At 40.4% G+C, this 14,461-nt stretch overlaps 1 protein-coding gene across 2 annotated transcripts; it reads left to right on the top strand.

The window, feature by feature from the left end:
• Nucleotides 1-2,318: 2,318 nt before the first annotated feature.
• c5h15orf39 (chromosome 5 C15orf39 homolog) lies at nt 2,319-14,056 on the top strand. 2 transcript variants are annotated; one of them, XM_067589863.1, is made up of 4 exons: nt 2,319-2,610; nt 6,115-9,388; nt 10,558-10,592; nt 12,127-12,265. In XM_067589863.1, exons 2-4 carry the CDS (start codon nt 6,157-6,159, stop codon nt 12,130-12,132), a joined length of 3,273 nt encoding a protein of 1,090 aa, XP_067445964.1. In that variant the 5' UTR covers nt 2,319-2,610; nt 6,115-6,156; the 3' UTR covers nt 12,133-12,265. The 2 variants fall into 2 exon arrangements, with proteins under 2 accessions (XP_067445964.1, XP_067445962.1); XM_067589861.1 differs by lacking the exon at nt 10,558-10,592 and having other exon boundaries at nt 2,321-2,610; nt 12,127-14,056.
• The last annotated feature ends 405 nt before the right edge of the window (nt 14,057-14,461 follow it).

Here is a 14,461-nt window from a genome sequence, read left to right as displayed (position 1 = left end):
CATACTTCACACAGTGTTTTAGTCCATACTGTGTAAACATGGAACGACAAATATGCATCACAGCCATATGATATCTTGTGTCTGTGTCAATATGTGTATGCGATCAGGTGTGCGTGTGTCTGATGCAACTCTAGCAGTCTCCAGGCTCAATATGTAGTTTCTGGCCTCAGGGAATGTTCAACAGTGTTTCATCAGACACTACATCCTGAGAGATTGCCTGCTCTATTCCCTGTGTCACCACAACTCACTTTATTGACTCTCAGATGTTTAAATGTGGTAAACACCCTGTGATTTCAGCCAAGCACAATCAGAAATTACTCTATTGAAGCCTTTGTATTGCACATTGTGTGACATATATATGTATTATGTTTAATGTGCTTCATATACATATTGTTACACACAAATGCAATCATAAAGTTGCATCTATTGTCATTAGAAATCAGAATTTATCATGTGCAATGTAACCTCCACCTGTGAAAAGGGTCATTTTTAGATCCTTATGGAGCAACCTTCCTCAGTTATGATGAATTTATAACTTTTTTTGTCTACGTTGTCATTTATATGATATTATACTGTATATAAACCATTTGAACTGAATGCTACCTATGTTGATAGCCACACGGAAACACAAACTCGTCTTTGAGATCATTATTTTGATATGTTTATGTTTATTAGATATTTAACAGGAGGAAGTTTCACAACGGGAAATAACCTTAAACAATGTAATCTTGACAAATATGTGTGTGTGCTGCCAGTAAACACTTGTCAAAGTGCGTATCAGGAAATAACAGGCAATACATTACTTTAAAAGAAGCTCATCATTCCGTGTAATCATTTAATGATCTAACTACCAACATGCCCACAAGGGGGAATCAGGGTTTTTTAGGGTTTCTGACCCTTTTTTGAGAGCACTTGCTCCCGGCTACTTCTCTCTGACAAAGCTGCAGGGCCTGTTTTTAATAACTGAGTGCAATACTGTACACCTTTAATGCATCCTTTTGCCTTCTGTGTTTGAAGAATTGTGTTGCCGTACCCATATGGCACACTGTTAGCCCCTTGATGCCTTGTGTTGGTTAGCCTTAAGGTGTAATGCCATGGTAACTGGAAATGGGGGAGATGCGAGAGCCCTCTGTGGGGAAAAGCTCCTGCCTTCTCTCCTCGGTCAAACCCCTCGACGAGCATCTCTTTACCTGTGAGGCCACAGGGACTGATGGATGCCACCAACTTGTCTAGACTAAACTGTGGCAGACCCTCGGGACACATAAATTAGACTCCAACTCACAGATGATGAGGGACCGGTATGATGCAAACGCAACAAGAAATGAACTCATTCAGAGTGAATCAAGCATGAGTGGAAGAATTCATGCTTGAGGTATATACACTTTAATGTTGGATAATCTGTCTGATCATCTTAGCAAAGTACCAGACGTGCTGCTACATCACACAGTCTGAAGCTTGTTATTCAACCACACTTTTACGGTGTAAAGTAAACATGTTGTATATGTGTATGTAAAAGCTTTAGTCCAGTCTCAGTGAGAGGTATGAGACATGATCAAAGATAAGAGGTTAAAAAAAACAGTCTGACTGAGCTAATGGCTGACCCGATTTTAACTTTGGTCAACTAAAGTCAACCATTAACAGACGGTGATTCTGTACTAGAGCCTTTCTTTGTAGCACTATTCTGTCTATACAGGTTTCTACATACACACAGATATCAGTCTAGACAGACCCGGTCTTCACATACGTAACATAACCCCTTATCTTAATTCAGTACCTGGTCCCTCACTTTTCTGCTGCTTTCTGCATGCACCTGTGACAGTCTGGATACTGCACGTGAGACTTTAGCAGTCATATAGTGTATCTAACTGTGGTGTTTTTAATGGGGAAAGCTTGGTTTTGCATGTTTTTTGTAGATGTCATTATTAAGGTGTAAACCCAATCCTTGACTTTTTCTATGCCTTAATCTTCATCAAGAGCTGTGACTCTGTAGTATGAAAGTTGTGTGGTTCACTTTAAAGTAGGATTGCAGTAAGATAACAGCAGTCTAGTTTACACATAAGATATTACACATAATATCTTGTATAAACTTTCATGAAGTGTTATAACTATGATGTCAGATAAGGTCTCGTGTTTTTTATGACCCTCCTGACATTTCCTGAAGCATCCCAGAAAAATCCCAAGAAAAATCAATAGTGCACACTTGTGTTATCTGTCGATGAGTGAAAAAAAAGCATGACTCTAAGTTCATTTTAGGTGACATCAGCAGCAGGCTGGCAGCTGGACATTAGGATGTAGCCAATAAAAGGGAAAATCACCAACGGGAAAACATCACATGTGTAGAAAACAAGCCGTGGATAGACAGAGGGTGTGACTCCGCCTATTGATCAAAGAACATCCTCCTCCCTTTTGTCTTTTCTTCAGTTTGGTAACTTCTCTAAAAGCAGCGTGGACGGACGAATCGTCGCACTTTTTTTTCGTGGGACTTTGGCGCATCGGACAGGCAGACCGAGTCCACCAACGAGCTGAGAAGGAACTTTTTCCTCTTTACTGAGGGAAGTTGTGTTTCATGGAGTCTTTGTGGAAATCATTTATTCTCATCACAGCGGCGAGGTAAGAAAACACATTTTCTGCTCAATCTCTAAAACCTACAGATAGACGACAGATGAGTGTTTATGGTAGAGATTGCAGAGAAGGGAAGGAAAGAACAACTCAGCAAACAACGTGAGTGTGACTTCTGAGAAAGCATGAAAGATTGTGAAACTATGTCATGCAATACATTTGAAGTTTTTCATTCCGCAGTGTGGTTTTAGTTTTGCCGTGGTTTACGGCGCTTTCGCCGCCTGTATGGAAATTGCTCACATTGTGATCGAAGCTCTTGCGCGTTTATTATTTTCATATTATTTGCGTCCTATTTATTTGAGCAGCGCTTGTTCCTGTAGGCAGGACAACAAGCTCATGTGTTTTCATTTTGCCTCTGATAAGCAAATGTGCCTCACAGGCTACAACTTCACTGCTTATCAAAAATTAGCTGCCAAGAAACTTTTTTTCTCAGAGGTTAAGCTCCATTTTTATATCTGTCGTGAGACATTTTTATTGGTTACTTTAAGTCCAACTGGCGGAAATAAACATTTTTTTCATGTCACGTGAACTCGCTGACATTTCTACAAGTTTTCTTGACCTGACAGACTTATCAGATAATCTAAATGATTTCTAACTTTTAGACAGACTGGGATGAGGTGAATTTTTACCTGTTCACTCTTGCTCCATGTGGTTTGTGGCTCAGTCTGTCAATTTGGACGGTTTGCTTTCGGAAGTCACTCCATCACCCTTACACAGACCCGGGAGACACACACACACACACACACACACACACACACACACACACACACACACACACACTTTTACTTAAGTCACTTTTGGGGTATTTACATAGACCACAACTTGCCTTTACCCAACCACTGACCCCAAAATCAGCATTTTACCAATTGGGGACACGGCTTTTGTCCCCAGTTGCACAAGCCATCCCCAATCAACTGGTCTTAAGTCTGGTGTGTTAACCAGTTAACCGGTCTTGAGTCCGACATGTGTGAAATGTGTCCCCGAATAAAAAATAATATAGGCTAAGTCTGTCTCACTCACCACCCACTCACCCACTCACTTACTCACTCACTCACTCTCTCTCTCTCACACTCACTCACACACACACACACACACACACACCAGACTGTGGCTTTGAGTCCGTTGAAAGCGGCTCTGCGCAGTTTCCTCCATGCGCATAAACCACATTTCTCCTCGCTTTATGCAGATAAACCATCGCTCTGTACGTTTCTGAAAGGTGTCAACAGGATGAACTGATAAAATCTGTTAGGACTGCGGCTGTGAACTATCATGTGCCTGGATCTGGTCTTTATGAGGTCAAAAATTTTTTTTTTTTCACTCCGCCCTCACCACAGCCTGCAAATAGCCTGCAAATAGCCTATGTCACAGATATGATCATTATTTCATCCATGTAGGTGTATGTAGGTCTATATATCTGTTTCAACATATACTGGCAAGTTATGCACAGAATCTGAATGCCTGTCAAACACAGCAAGGATGTTTTGCACTATGATCTGTTAGTGTTGGGGAGTTGGGGGCGAGCTGTTCCCTAGCAGAAAAAAAGATTAAAAAGATAAGATTAAAATAAAAAAAAAAAGTTTCCTACACTTCACCAGTTCATGCAGATGCCTGTGTGGCAGGTCACCTTTCTTTCCCCTCCTGCACAAAGCTGACAGTGACAGACAGATTGAGCTCTGCATATGTTGTATTATGCTGCCTTCAGGTACCTGTTGGAAAAGCCAGAATTAAGAGTTAAGCATGCATGAAATCCTAACTCGTAAGAAACACACTACATCTCCAATCTAGCCAATTATGTTAATATAAATTTGTTGCATTGTGCAGATTCATAGAAGTTTCAAGACATTTTACAGGAAACATGGCCATATTATAAGAAGTAGAGCAGTGGGTGAGGTCTTTGCTAATTGGTTGTGACCACAGTCGATGGTTGTGATAGGCCAGTCTCTAAAATACATTTTAAAGAATTAAATTTTGACAAAGTCCCAGTTTTGAAAATATTTCAGTTACAGCAAATCACAAATCAGTTTATTGATCATGAGTCCTTGGGGATGTGACACATCCTCCATTATCTGAAACAGCGCTTGGAAACTTCAGAGGCAAGCCAATATGGTGAACAGATATACTTCTATATTTTAGTTTCAGTTCTAATATTATGCAACATTTTACAGTTGGAAAAAGATCAAAATGTAACTTTTCCAAACTAATGATTATCATTGTTGATTAATCTGCTGATTATTTTCTTGATTTATTGTTTGGTCCATAAAATGTAAGAAAACACTGAAAAATGCCCATCACAATTTTCTTACTTCCAAGATGATGGTGTCAGACTGATTGTTTTGTCTTCAAAACTAAATATATTAAGTTCATTATCACATAAGACCAAAAAAAGCAGAAAATTCTCACAACTGAGAGGCTGGAACCAGAGAATATATATCATTTTTACTTAAAATGACAATGGATTATCAAAATAGTTCCTAATTTTTCCTTTCAATCGACTAAACAATTAATAGACTATTAATTTCAGCATTACATAGAATTATCATGTAATTATTTTAGACTTATATTATTTGTAATATTGTACAGCATATCATTGAATTCTGAATTGATTCTGTCAGTTTTACTATGTTCCAACATTTTATTGAGAAAACGATAAACCAATTAATAGAGAAAATAATCTGCAGATTAATCAATAACAGAAGTAACCTTGCTGCCACACTACGTTGAAGAGTTGCTTGAAAAAGGAACTATAGTCTGACTGAGAGGTTGTGGTAATAAAATGCAGAATAGAAACAGTTTGCTGCAGTGTTGGCTCTCAGGACGTATAGACAAGTTGGGAACTGCTCAACGTATCAAGTGATAAGTTCTTGTTTGAGACAAGTGAGACTCAACTTCTTCAATGTGAAGGTGATGACACATTCTGACATATCCGCTGTAAACTGACAGCTGAGAAATGAGCTACAGTGATACCATAACACATCAGGTAGATATAAATCAAATGCAGTATAAAATTCATTCAGTCACATTGTAATTTTCATATTAACTGGACCATGAGAACTGGTTTGATTATTGCAACATTATGTCAACTATATCACATTGGCTGTCTGTGGGTATTGTTCTCATTCTCAGACTTTCTCGTCCACTAATATTCCTTGTATATTCAAGAAATTATGAATCTTCCTCACACATTACTCAGATTGTAACTTCCTTGCCACTTGTTGCATTTTACTTCTGCCGATGTGCATTGGCTAGTAAGGGTTTATGTGACATACATGTGATAAGCCACAAGATTCTTCAAGGCTGAGAAAATGCCTTGAGCTAGTTATCTAATGATGACTGCTTTATGTGTGCAAAGTATTTATTTTTCCGCTGTGGTTCCTTCTGTCCTATCTGATGTCTTAGGGGGGAGTTTGTTCAAGCTAATTAGGAATATGGAACGTTTGAACCAATCTTACATAAATGTTAAAAATGAATGTCTAATATTTGTTTTTATCTACTTAGGTTTGGAGCCAAATTACTGTCCCATCATTACAAAGTTACTACATGATGAGCAGTCAATCGTTGCAGACCGTCATTGACCCAGTGTTTCGAAGCAAGATGCCATTATTCGATGGGACCATAGCATCCGCTGGACTGTCAAAGCCACAAAACATGCCTGGTTTCCTTGGTAAGCACGCACTGCAGTACAGCGGGGCCTACTTTACGTATGACCCCAGAGTAAAGGACGGAGCAGGATTCACTCCTCCTTGGAGCAACTCAAAGACCTCACTGCTGGATGGCAGAAGTCCTGTGAGTCACCTCTCTGGCATGGATGGACAAAACCACATAATTTACAGGCAAGACAGCAACTCCTCAGAGGAGGGCCATTCTCATTCTTCCTCAATGCGTCATACCCCAGTAAAACAGGGCTTTACACCATACACTAAAAGTTCTGGGATCAGCAGTCCTACAGCTGCATCAGTGGCTGTCAGAAAACAAAAAACTGGAGGTGAGAATTCATCCCCTGCATCTGAAAATTCAGTTTACTTGGCGATTCCGAAGCCAGTTTATGGACATAACCCCTGCTGTAATGAACTGGGTTGTGTGATAGGACAACAATACAGTATGGAACATGGATCTCAGAGGATCCCAAACACTGTCTATGAGCATGATTGGATGCAAACTGATGCTCACTACAGTGAAAGATCGCCCATCCAGAGGAAGGCACAAGACACACGGAGAGGTTTACAGTTTGAGCCCGGCGCAGAACCAATCAAGAGGATGACTGTGGACACATACAGCCCAAGTAGAGCAAGGACTCTGCCTGCAATGATTGAGCCAAACTACAGCAGTTACCCCTGCACGCCAACTCGCACTCTGTTTGGTTCTTTAAGTGAGCAGAGCCAGCACTTACAGACATCCCCCAGAGGCTACCCTAGCCTATACCCCTCCCATCCTACATATGAGCATATGACCTCAGAGGTTTATCAGGAACGTTCTCACATGTCCAAATATGGTCAGCTAACACAGCACCCAATGTTTTACTACCCCCAGGCAAATGTGGAGGTAGAAAACAGGACACAGTGTAAAGATATTGGTGGTAAGCAGAGAGAAGATGTCCCTGTTATTCTTAAACACACACTCTCAGCACCCCAGGACCATTACTTAGTGCCTCAGTCGCTTCATGGTGAGATTCCTTTGCCTAGCACTGAAACAATGCCAAATCATTCCTTTATACGGGGCTTTGACTATCCATATTATGCAGTCCCCAGATTTCATTTAAATGCAAGCCAAATCAGAGCCCCCCTAAAAAGGCAGCATGCACTGCCTAGCTGGCACTCTAATCGCATAAATGTTTCCCCATCCGGCCAACACATGGATCTCCCCATGGCCTCTGTAGCCAACCTGCATAAGAACAAGCCCAGCACGAGCTTGCATGTTGACCAGTCGCACACCTCCTCACCTTTCCTCCTTGTCGACCAATCCAGTCCAACCAGACGTGTAGGCCAACCTGGAGTTTCACCCTCCAGCATACAAATTAACAGATTTTTTCCCCCACTCACCAGCCTGCACATAGATCGACCCATCCTTCCGCCAGCTGGCTTAAACATGGACAGACTCCTGGACTATTCATCTTGTGAAGCCCAAGTTACGTGCCCGAAACAACCAAAAGACCTTCCTGTTTCCCCAGTGGCATGGCTGCCCCGGTCACCTAATCACAGTTCAGATCACATCCACACAGCTGTAACTAATAGTGCAAATGTCCGAAAAATTATTTATTCCCCTGCTGTTGCAACAGGAAATAAACACAATGGCCCTACATCCAGTTCAGCTGCCTCTGTTCTTAAAGGGACCCTGAAGAGAAGTGTTTCTCACTCATCTCCACCCATGAAAATAAAAGAAGAGGATAGGGATTTATGTGAAGTGGACTTAATTAAGAAACGACAAAAGATGGAAATGGAGAATGGACAAGTAGGGAATAAAACTGACTCTCCTCCTATGCCAGTCATCGACAATGTCTTCAGCCTGGCACCTTACCAAGCATACCTGCAGGCCTCTGGAGTGTTGTTTCCAGGCAGAATACCTCCGAGAACTGTCCAGTCTTCTGAGCACTGTGTAGTCAAACCCAAGCCATGCATCAAAGAAAAGAGGCCAGATCGAGATCAGCAGCAGCCTATTGTCCGTCCAGTTTATAAAAACGTCTGTCCAGATACTCCAACAGAGAAGCCTGTTGTAGAAATCCTTGAACCCAAAAATATTAAAGTGGAAAAAGTAGATCCACCAGAAACAGACAACTCTGTAGAGAGTTATGTTGGTCAGAAGGACTGCAGCAAAATAACAATAAAAAAAGAGCCTGAAGACGCTGGTTTTCCTGAGAGTGGGCATGACATGTTGGTTATTAGGAAATGTGAACCTGACGAACTTGAAAGTAAACCCTCATTAGCAGATGAAAACAAGACTTCAAATGAGTCCAAACCTGCCAAGGTGACTGCACAGATTACCTCACCTTCTCAGGGTGATACAAGCATATCACGTGATCAGGTGGTCAACCCTCACCCCAAACCTATTACTACACCTCAACCACCTGACACCAAACTTAATTTCAAAAACATTCCTCCCCAGTGTCTTAAACTTTCCACCTATAAAATCATTCTCCCTGATACAAAGCATCCTTGCCCTGTTCCACCCCAACAGAAGCCACCTGTACAGCCGATGACTGAATTCATACCAAAAGTAGAGCTCCAAATGCCAGTCCGCAAGCACTTTTTAGAGCTGCACCAGTCTCTCTGCAAGCTAGTATCCAAATCTGTGTCAGCCTCTTCAGAGCAGGAGCTCAGAACCTGGTTGTCTCAGCTGGAACTGACTGAACCTGTATCTCCATCGACCAAAGTCCAGAAAGTGTCCTGTTTGTTGGGGAAAAAGGCCAGAGAGGTGTGGCTCAATGAGGAGATGAAGTCAGCACTCCAAAAGGTCCTTGACAGGTTGCGAGAGTACACTGCCCAGGAACGCTGCCCTTTTCCACATGTCATGCGGACAGGGGCAGTGTTCCTCCCTATGTTGGTGGTGAAAGAACTGCTTTTTCCGATGGTCCAGGGCAGCTTCGTCGACCAGGTCCTGCACGAGCACAAAGTGGAACTGCGGCCCACCACGCTCTCTGAAGAGAAGATCCTCATCCAGCTTCATAAACGAGCCTGCTCCTCCAGGCTCAGGAGACTGATGTCCCTCAAACACCTGCCTGACATCTACGCTGATGTGCTCAACCTTTTGTACTACGCCTGTGTCTGCAAACACCTAGGTGAGTGCTTGTTCACTTCAGACTGTATATGTGTCATGCAGTGAAAAATGGTGTAGTAAAAAAGGAAACGGGTATTGTAGAGATGTGGTGTTGGTTACAAACACCTTATTTTAGCCTGTATTTTGTTCTGGCTGTTTTCTAAAAGAATGTTGATTTGGGATGATATTATGGTATTTTGTACAGTGGCTCTGAGAGCTCCACATACAGCAACTTCAACACATCTCTGTATTTGGTTGTGTTTTCTGTATTTGCAGAACCTTTCTGGATGGTGCACATTTGTTGTCAAACTGGTGAAGATGTTTTCTTCATGTGCTTGTGTTTTGTCTATTAGCATGTATTTGCTGATGTTGCAGTGTGTTGAGCTCTCAGGGCCACTGTAATTTTGTTTCTTTTGGTATTGTCAAGTCTGACTTGACACATTAGAGGTGTTGCAGTAAGCAACAAGTACCTTAATTATCCCTTGTGGGGCAACGCTGAACACAACAACTTCTTTGCCCAAAAGTGACATGCATAAATGTTCACAAAGGAAACAAGAAATGAGTGGATTATAGATTTATTTCAGGGGGGTTTGGCAAGATTGTGCATACACATGTACACATAAACTTCAGCACTAAGATTGCAATTCAGTTTGTCAGTATAGTTCAATTTATTGGCCAGGCAGCTATAAAAGTGTAACTTTTTCACCTCAGTCATCATTGGCTTGTAAAAAAAAAAAAAAAAAAAAAAGTAAGTATAAGGTGTCATTTGTTCTTCCTGTTATTTATAATAGATCACAAGACTCACTGAAATGTTACATACGAAACTGTTTCAGATAAGGTTCAGCAGAACTTTGATACCATTTAATGAAAATGTATTTCTTCACCAAAACTTTGAAAGATTATACTTCTAGTGTGATGATTTGACCATGTGATAAGTGCAACATGACTGCCAAAGCAACACTTCCTGCCTTTCCTTGCAGATTTCTGGAAATCCCCTTTGGGTAGACTGTGTGATTTACTGATTCTTCTGGATTTATTATAATAAATCATATTTTGGTCAACTGTATCATGGTTTTCCCTCAAGCAGTCGTTAAGTAATCATATTTTCTGCATTTTTGGCCCTTTTGTAAAGAACTAATCACAATAACAAAAACGATACATATTCAAAATAAATCCATTTATTTTTTACAGACTCAACCTCACCTGATGTCCAAAAGAGAGTCCAGGTATATTTATTATTTTATGTTGTCCCTCAATCTCACTACTCTCTGCTTTTTCTGATTAGAGAGCAGGAAAACTCTCATCTAACTTTCAGTGACTTATTACAAGAAGTTGCATGATTACATTATAAATGATATAGGTGGGTGGAGGGGTGCTGAGCTGTACTGTTTGTGGACAAATGAACTTCTTTGTGATTTTGTTAGATGGTGAACCCAAGTCTAAAGCGTGTAAGGCAGGCTGTTGGATCACATTACCAGAGGAAGGAAGTGACAGCCTGCAGCACACGGGGGGATTAAACTGTGCCATATTTTAAGCCCTTTGGGTTGGAGAGAATTTTATGTTTTCATAAGATGATGATCATCTTTTAACTGACCAGTTCCCTCAAAGACCCATATCTGTGCTCCTAAGTCATAGAGGGGGGACTTAACAATTCATTATGTGAGAAAACAGTTTAATGTTCACGTGTGTTTAAAGGACAAGACTGGAGATGCTCTATATTTTTATTATTGTCAACAAACACCAATGAAAAGATGAAACTGGTCAAGACTATATACTTTCATAAAGAAAGAAGGCCTTAATTTCCCTTAACATCTGTGCACTGTAGTTTTTAGCAAACTTTACTCATGTTACAGGAATAAATAGTGCATTTGTTGGTGGCTAATTTCAGTTGGATATTTTGTGCAGCAGCAATTTGGGGTACGTGCGACTTACTTAAAATAAAGTGAACATTGCAGTGAACAAATATGTCACTAAGTGCAACGGTGGTTCATTTGTGTTGTTAGTTTTTGAACAACAATGGAGCTCTGTGGCACTGAGTAATATGATATATCAGGCTTTGGTTACACAGTTAATACCGTTAGTAGGATCAATTAGTTGTTGGTTTTGGTCTTTTCATGGGATTTGTTAATAAGACAAATATTAAATATCACCAGACTTTAAATAGTTTTGTTTACTTTGTGTCTGTCGACAGTTATTTTATTTGGCACATGCATTTTATAACTGAATTGGGCTTAATTGAATTTCCGTTCACTGCTGACATTATTAACCGTTCACATGGTTCGGGGCACTTGACTTTGGTATCTGAACATTTCCCTCGTCTCACTCTTGTTTTATCCCTGACTGATAGCATCCCTCATAGCAGCTGACTTTTTCCCAGCCTTCATGTTTACTCCCACAACCTTTTTTATTCTATCACTGCTGAAAGGGTGTTTCATGGTGGAGGATCATGCTGTCCAATCACCATGTCTGCTGGTTATTTATAGAATAGTTTCTCATTGCTCTTGTGCGCTGAATATGTGCTATGGACGCATTGATTTGTCAACCTGTCTGTAGATGTTGGACTTTGTTTGCTAGCTTGCTTTAAGGAATCATCTGTTGGGAAACAAAGAACACAGAAATTCTTACAATATCTCTCTGACTTGCTTCCCACTTGAATATGATCACAAAATAAATTCGATTAACTTAAATTTAACTCTTTAATTCTATATATCTGACATATTTTTATATTTATTTTGACCTCTCTTAATTGCTCTGTTGCAGGATTAGACATGGGCGACTCTGTTAAAAGAGAACAAGATGAAGGTTGTGAAGAGACTAACAGCTGCAGGAGTTCTGTCTGTTCAGATGTCGCCACCTCATCCTCAGAATCACACCCACAGAGACATCCGCAGGACCACGAAACAAAATCACATTTGAACAGGAATAAAACAAAAAGCAGGGTTAAGAGCAGTTCACGGCGTATGTTTCTGGACAGCAGCTTGTCAGATAAGGAAGAGACAGATGACACAGAAAGTGGAGGCAGACTGAATGCATTTAGCAAGAAAAAGGGGAGTGGCCATCAGTGTGAAGAGGCTGAGAATAGAGGAAATGACTGTTTGGTTGCAGAGCAGGACTCTTGTGAGAATTCATGGACATGTCCTTTAACCTTTGACGACCTCTCGCCATCTCCCAGTGACACACAAATAGAGGAACCCTCCAGTTTGCCTCCTGCCTGTCATTCTTCAGGACCAGCCGAATTTCAGCTTGCATCCAAGAGTCGTTCGGGTGTGATTCTCAAATTGAGGAGGATGTTTAGTAAAAGTCTGAACAGAAAAAAGGCTTGCTACCAAGCAGTTTCGGACTCATTTACTGATCCTTCCCTCTCGCAAATGCAGGATGGGAAGGGAAAGAGGAACAGCAAGGGGGACTTCCACACGAGGACGCCCAAAGTAATCCACAGGTGGCAGAGAACAGGAAGCTTCTCTCATGCCTTAAGACCCCTCAGGAGCTCTTCTAAAAGAAAACACAGATCTCTATTAAAGATCAAATACTGTCCCTATTTGTCTGCCTGCCACAGCGCTGAACACAGGAGGCGATGGGTTCTGCGTTCGGCTGTCCGGAGGGCTCGGGGAGCCATGAGATTCTACTATCCAGACCTAGTGGGAAAGAGGATTCGTCATCTATATGAGGAAGATGACAAGTCAGAAGTGTGGTACAGAGGAGAGGTGCTGCGAATTCACGAGGCCCACACCAACCCGCTAAAGACTATATTTGAGGTCAGGTATGACAGTGAGCCAGAGTGGAAGTACTACCTGGAGCTGCTGATAGACTATAAAAAAGGCTGGCTCAAAATTGAAGACTAGCTTCCCCAAACAAATGGTGCTGTCAGTTTTGTTTTTGGTCACCTTACTGAGTGCAATGACACCTTCTACTGTTGTTTTTTTTTTTAACTGTTGCCAACAACAAGTTGATAAGCCATAAATATCTGTCTGACTTCCTAAAGAATGAGCTATGACTGGGTGCATTTTGTAGGGTAAAGCAGCTTTCTGTAGATGTTTTAAGCTCTTTTCTTGGACACATTGATCAGTGGCTTTACCGGTTAATGCACAAGTTAGACTGTGGTTATCTGAAAGAAATGTCATGATCTTGTTGTGCTTACTTTAAAAAAACAAATGTCCCTTAGTTTCTTTTACACTTAAATTGTAAGCAACTATGAAGTTAGGTATTTATATTAATTCTTAAGTCCTAAATGTCCACTTTTGTTTTAAAATAAATTCTGAGTGAAGTTAGTGACTGATAGATATTTTTTTTCTATTTTTTATTTTGCCAGTAAGAAAAAGAAATCAGCAAATGACATGGGGACATTTTTTTTTAAAGAGTTTTACTGTCAGACAGTATCAGCCACATGTATATAGGTTTACAATAAAGGTGTAAATCTTGTATGTCAAAGAGTAATTTTCACCTCATCATTGTGGTTGGTGTTATTTTATTGTGTGTTACTGACGCTGGACAGGCATTCATGGAGTTCTGTACCAAGCTGCTCAAGAGGTTTTTTTTAAAGACACACCGGCTCAGATGTCCCCATGTCAGTGTTTGTAATCACTGTGAACCTGAAGACTTTCACCTCAGATTTTATTTTATATTAATTTTGTATAATTTTCTTATACCTCTTAGATTGAATTGAACTGTCTGAAATAAATGTTTGTAATGACATGTTGTTGAAATGTTTTATCACTCAAAAATATATAATTTTTGTATTTTTAGAATATTTTACTTACTTTATGTACTTGTCCTTTTCTCTTTTCATGGAATTTCTTGAAAGTCAAAACTAAATTTCACATGTTGCAAAATCTTAGGGTAACCACAGCTTCTCAACTCATTATGTAAGGATAAAATTTATTTTAAAAAACTACCCATAAATATGCAATCTGAATTGAAAACCTTGGTGAACATGGTGTAACTCGAAAAATTCTACAATTCTGAATTTCTGAGAGCTGCAAGCTGTCAGCTGTTACCAACTACTGTTACTGCTGCAAGTTTCTGCTCTAGCAGCAATTTTTTAAAAAAAATATAATACAGACTTGTTCAGAATACCCATCTGTACAACTTTGCTGAA

The sequence above is a fragment of the Thunnus thynnus genome, chromosome 5 (genome assembly GCF_963924715.1).
Source record: "Thunnus thynnus chromosome 5, fThuThy2.1, whole genome shotgun sequence".
NCBI lineage: Eukaryota > Metazoa > Chordata > Actinopteri > Scombriformes > Scombridae > Thunnus > Thunnus thynnus.
This window is presented reverse-complemented; position numbering and strand designations above follow the sequence as displayed.

What these genes read in the sequence shown, in the direction of transcription:
- c5h15orf39 (XM_067589861.1), top strand. Translation starts at nt 6,157, where the DNA reads ATGATGAGCAGTCAATCGTTGCAGACCGTCATTGACCCAGTGTTTCGA. An exon ending in CTGTGTCTGCAAACACCTAG is followed by an intron (nt 9,389 to 12,126) that starts GTGAGTGCTTGT and finishes GCTCTGTTGCAG; the next exon opens with GATTAGACATGGGCGACTCT.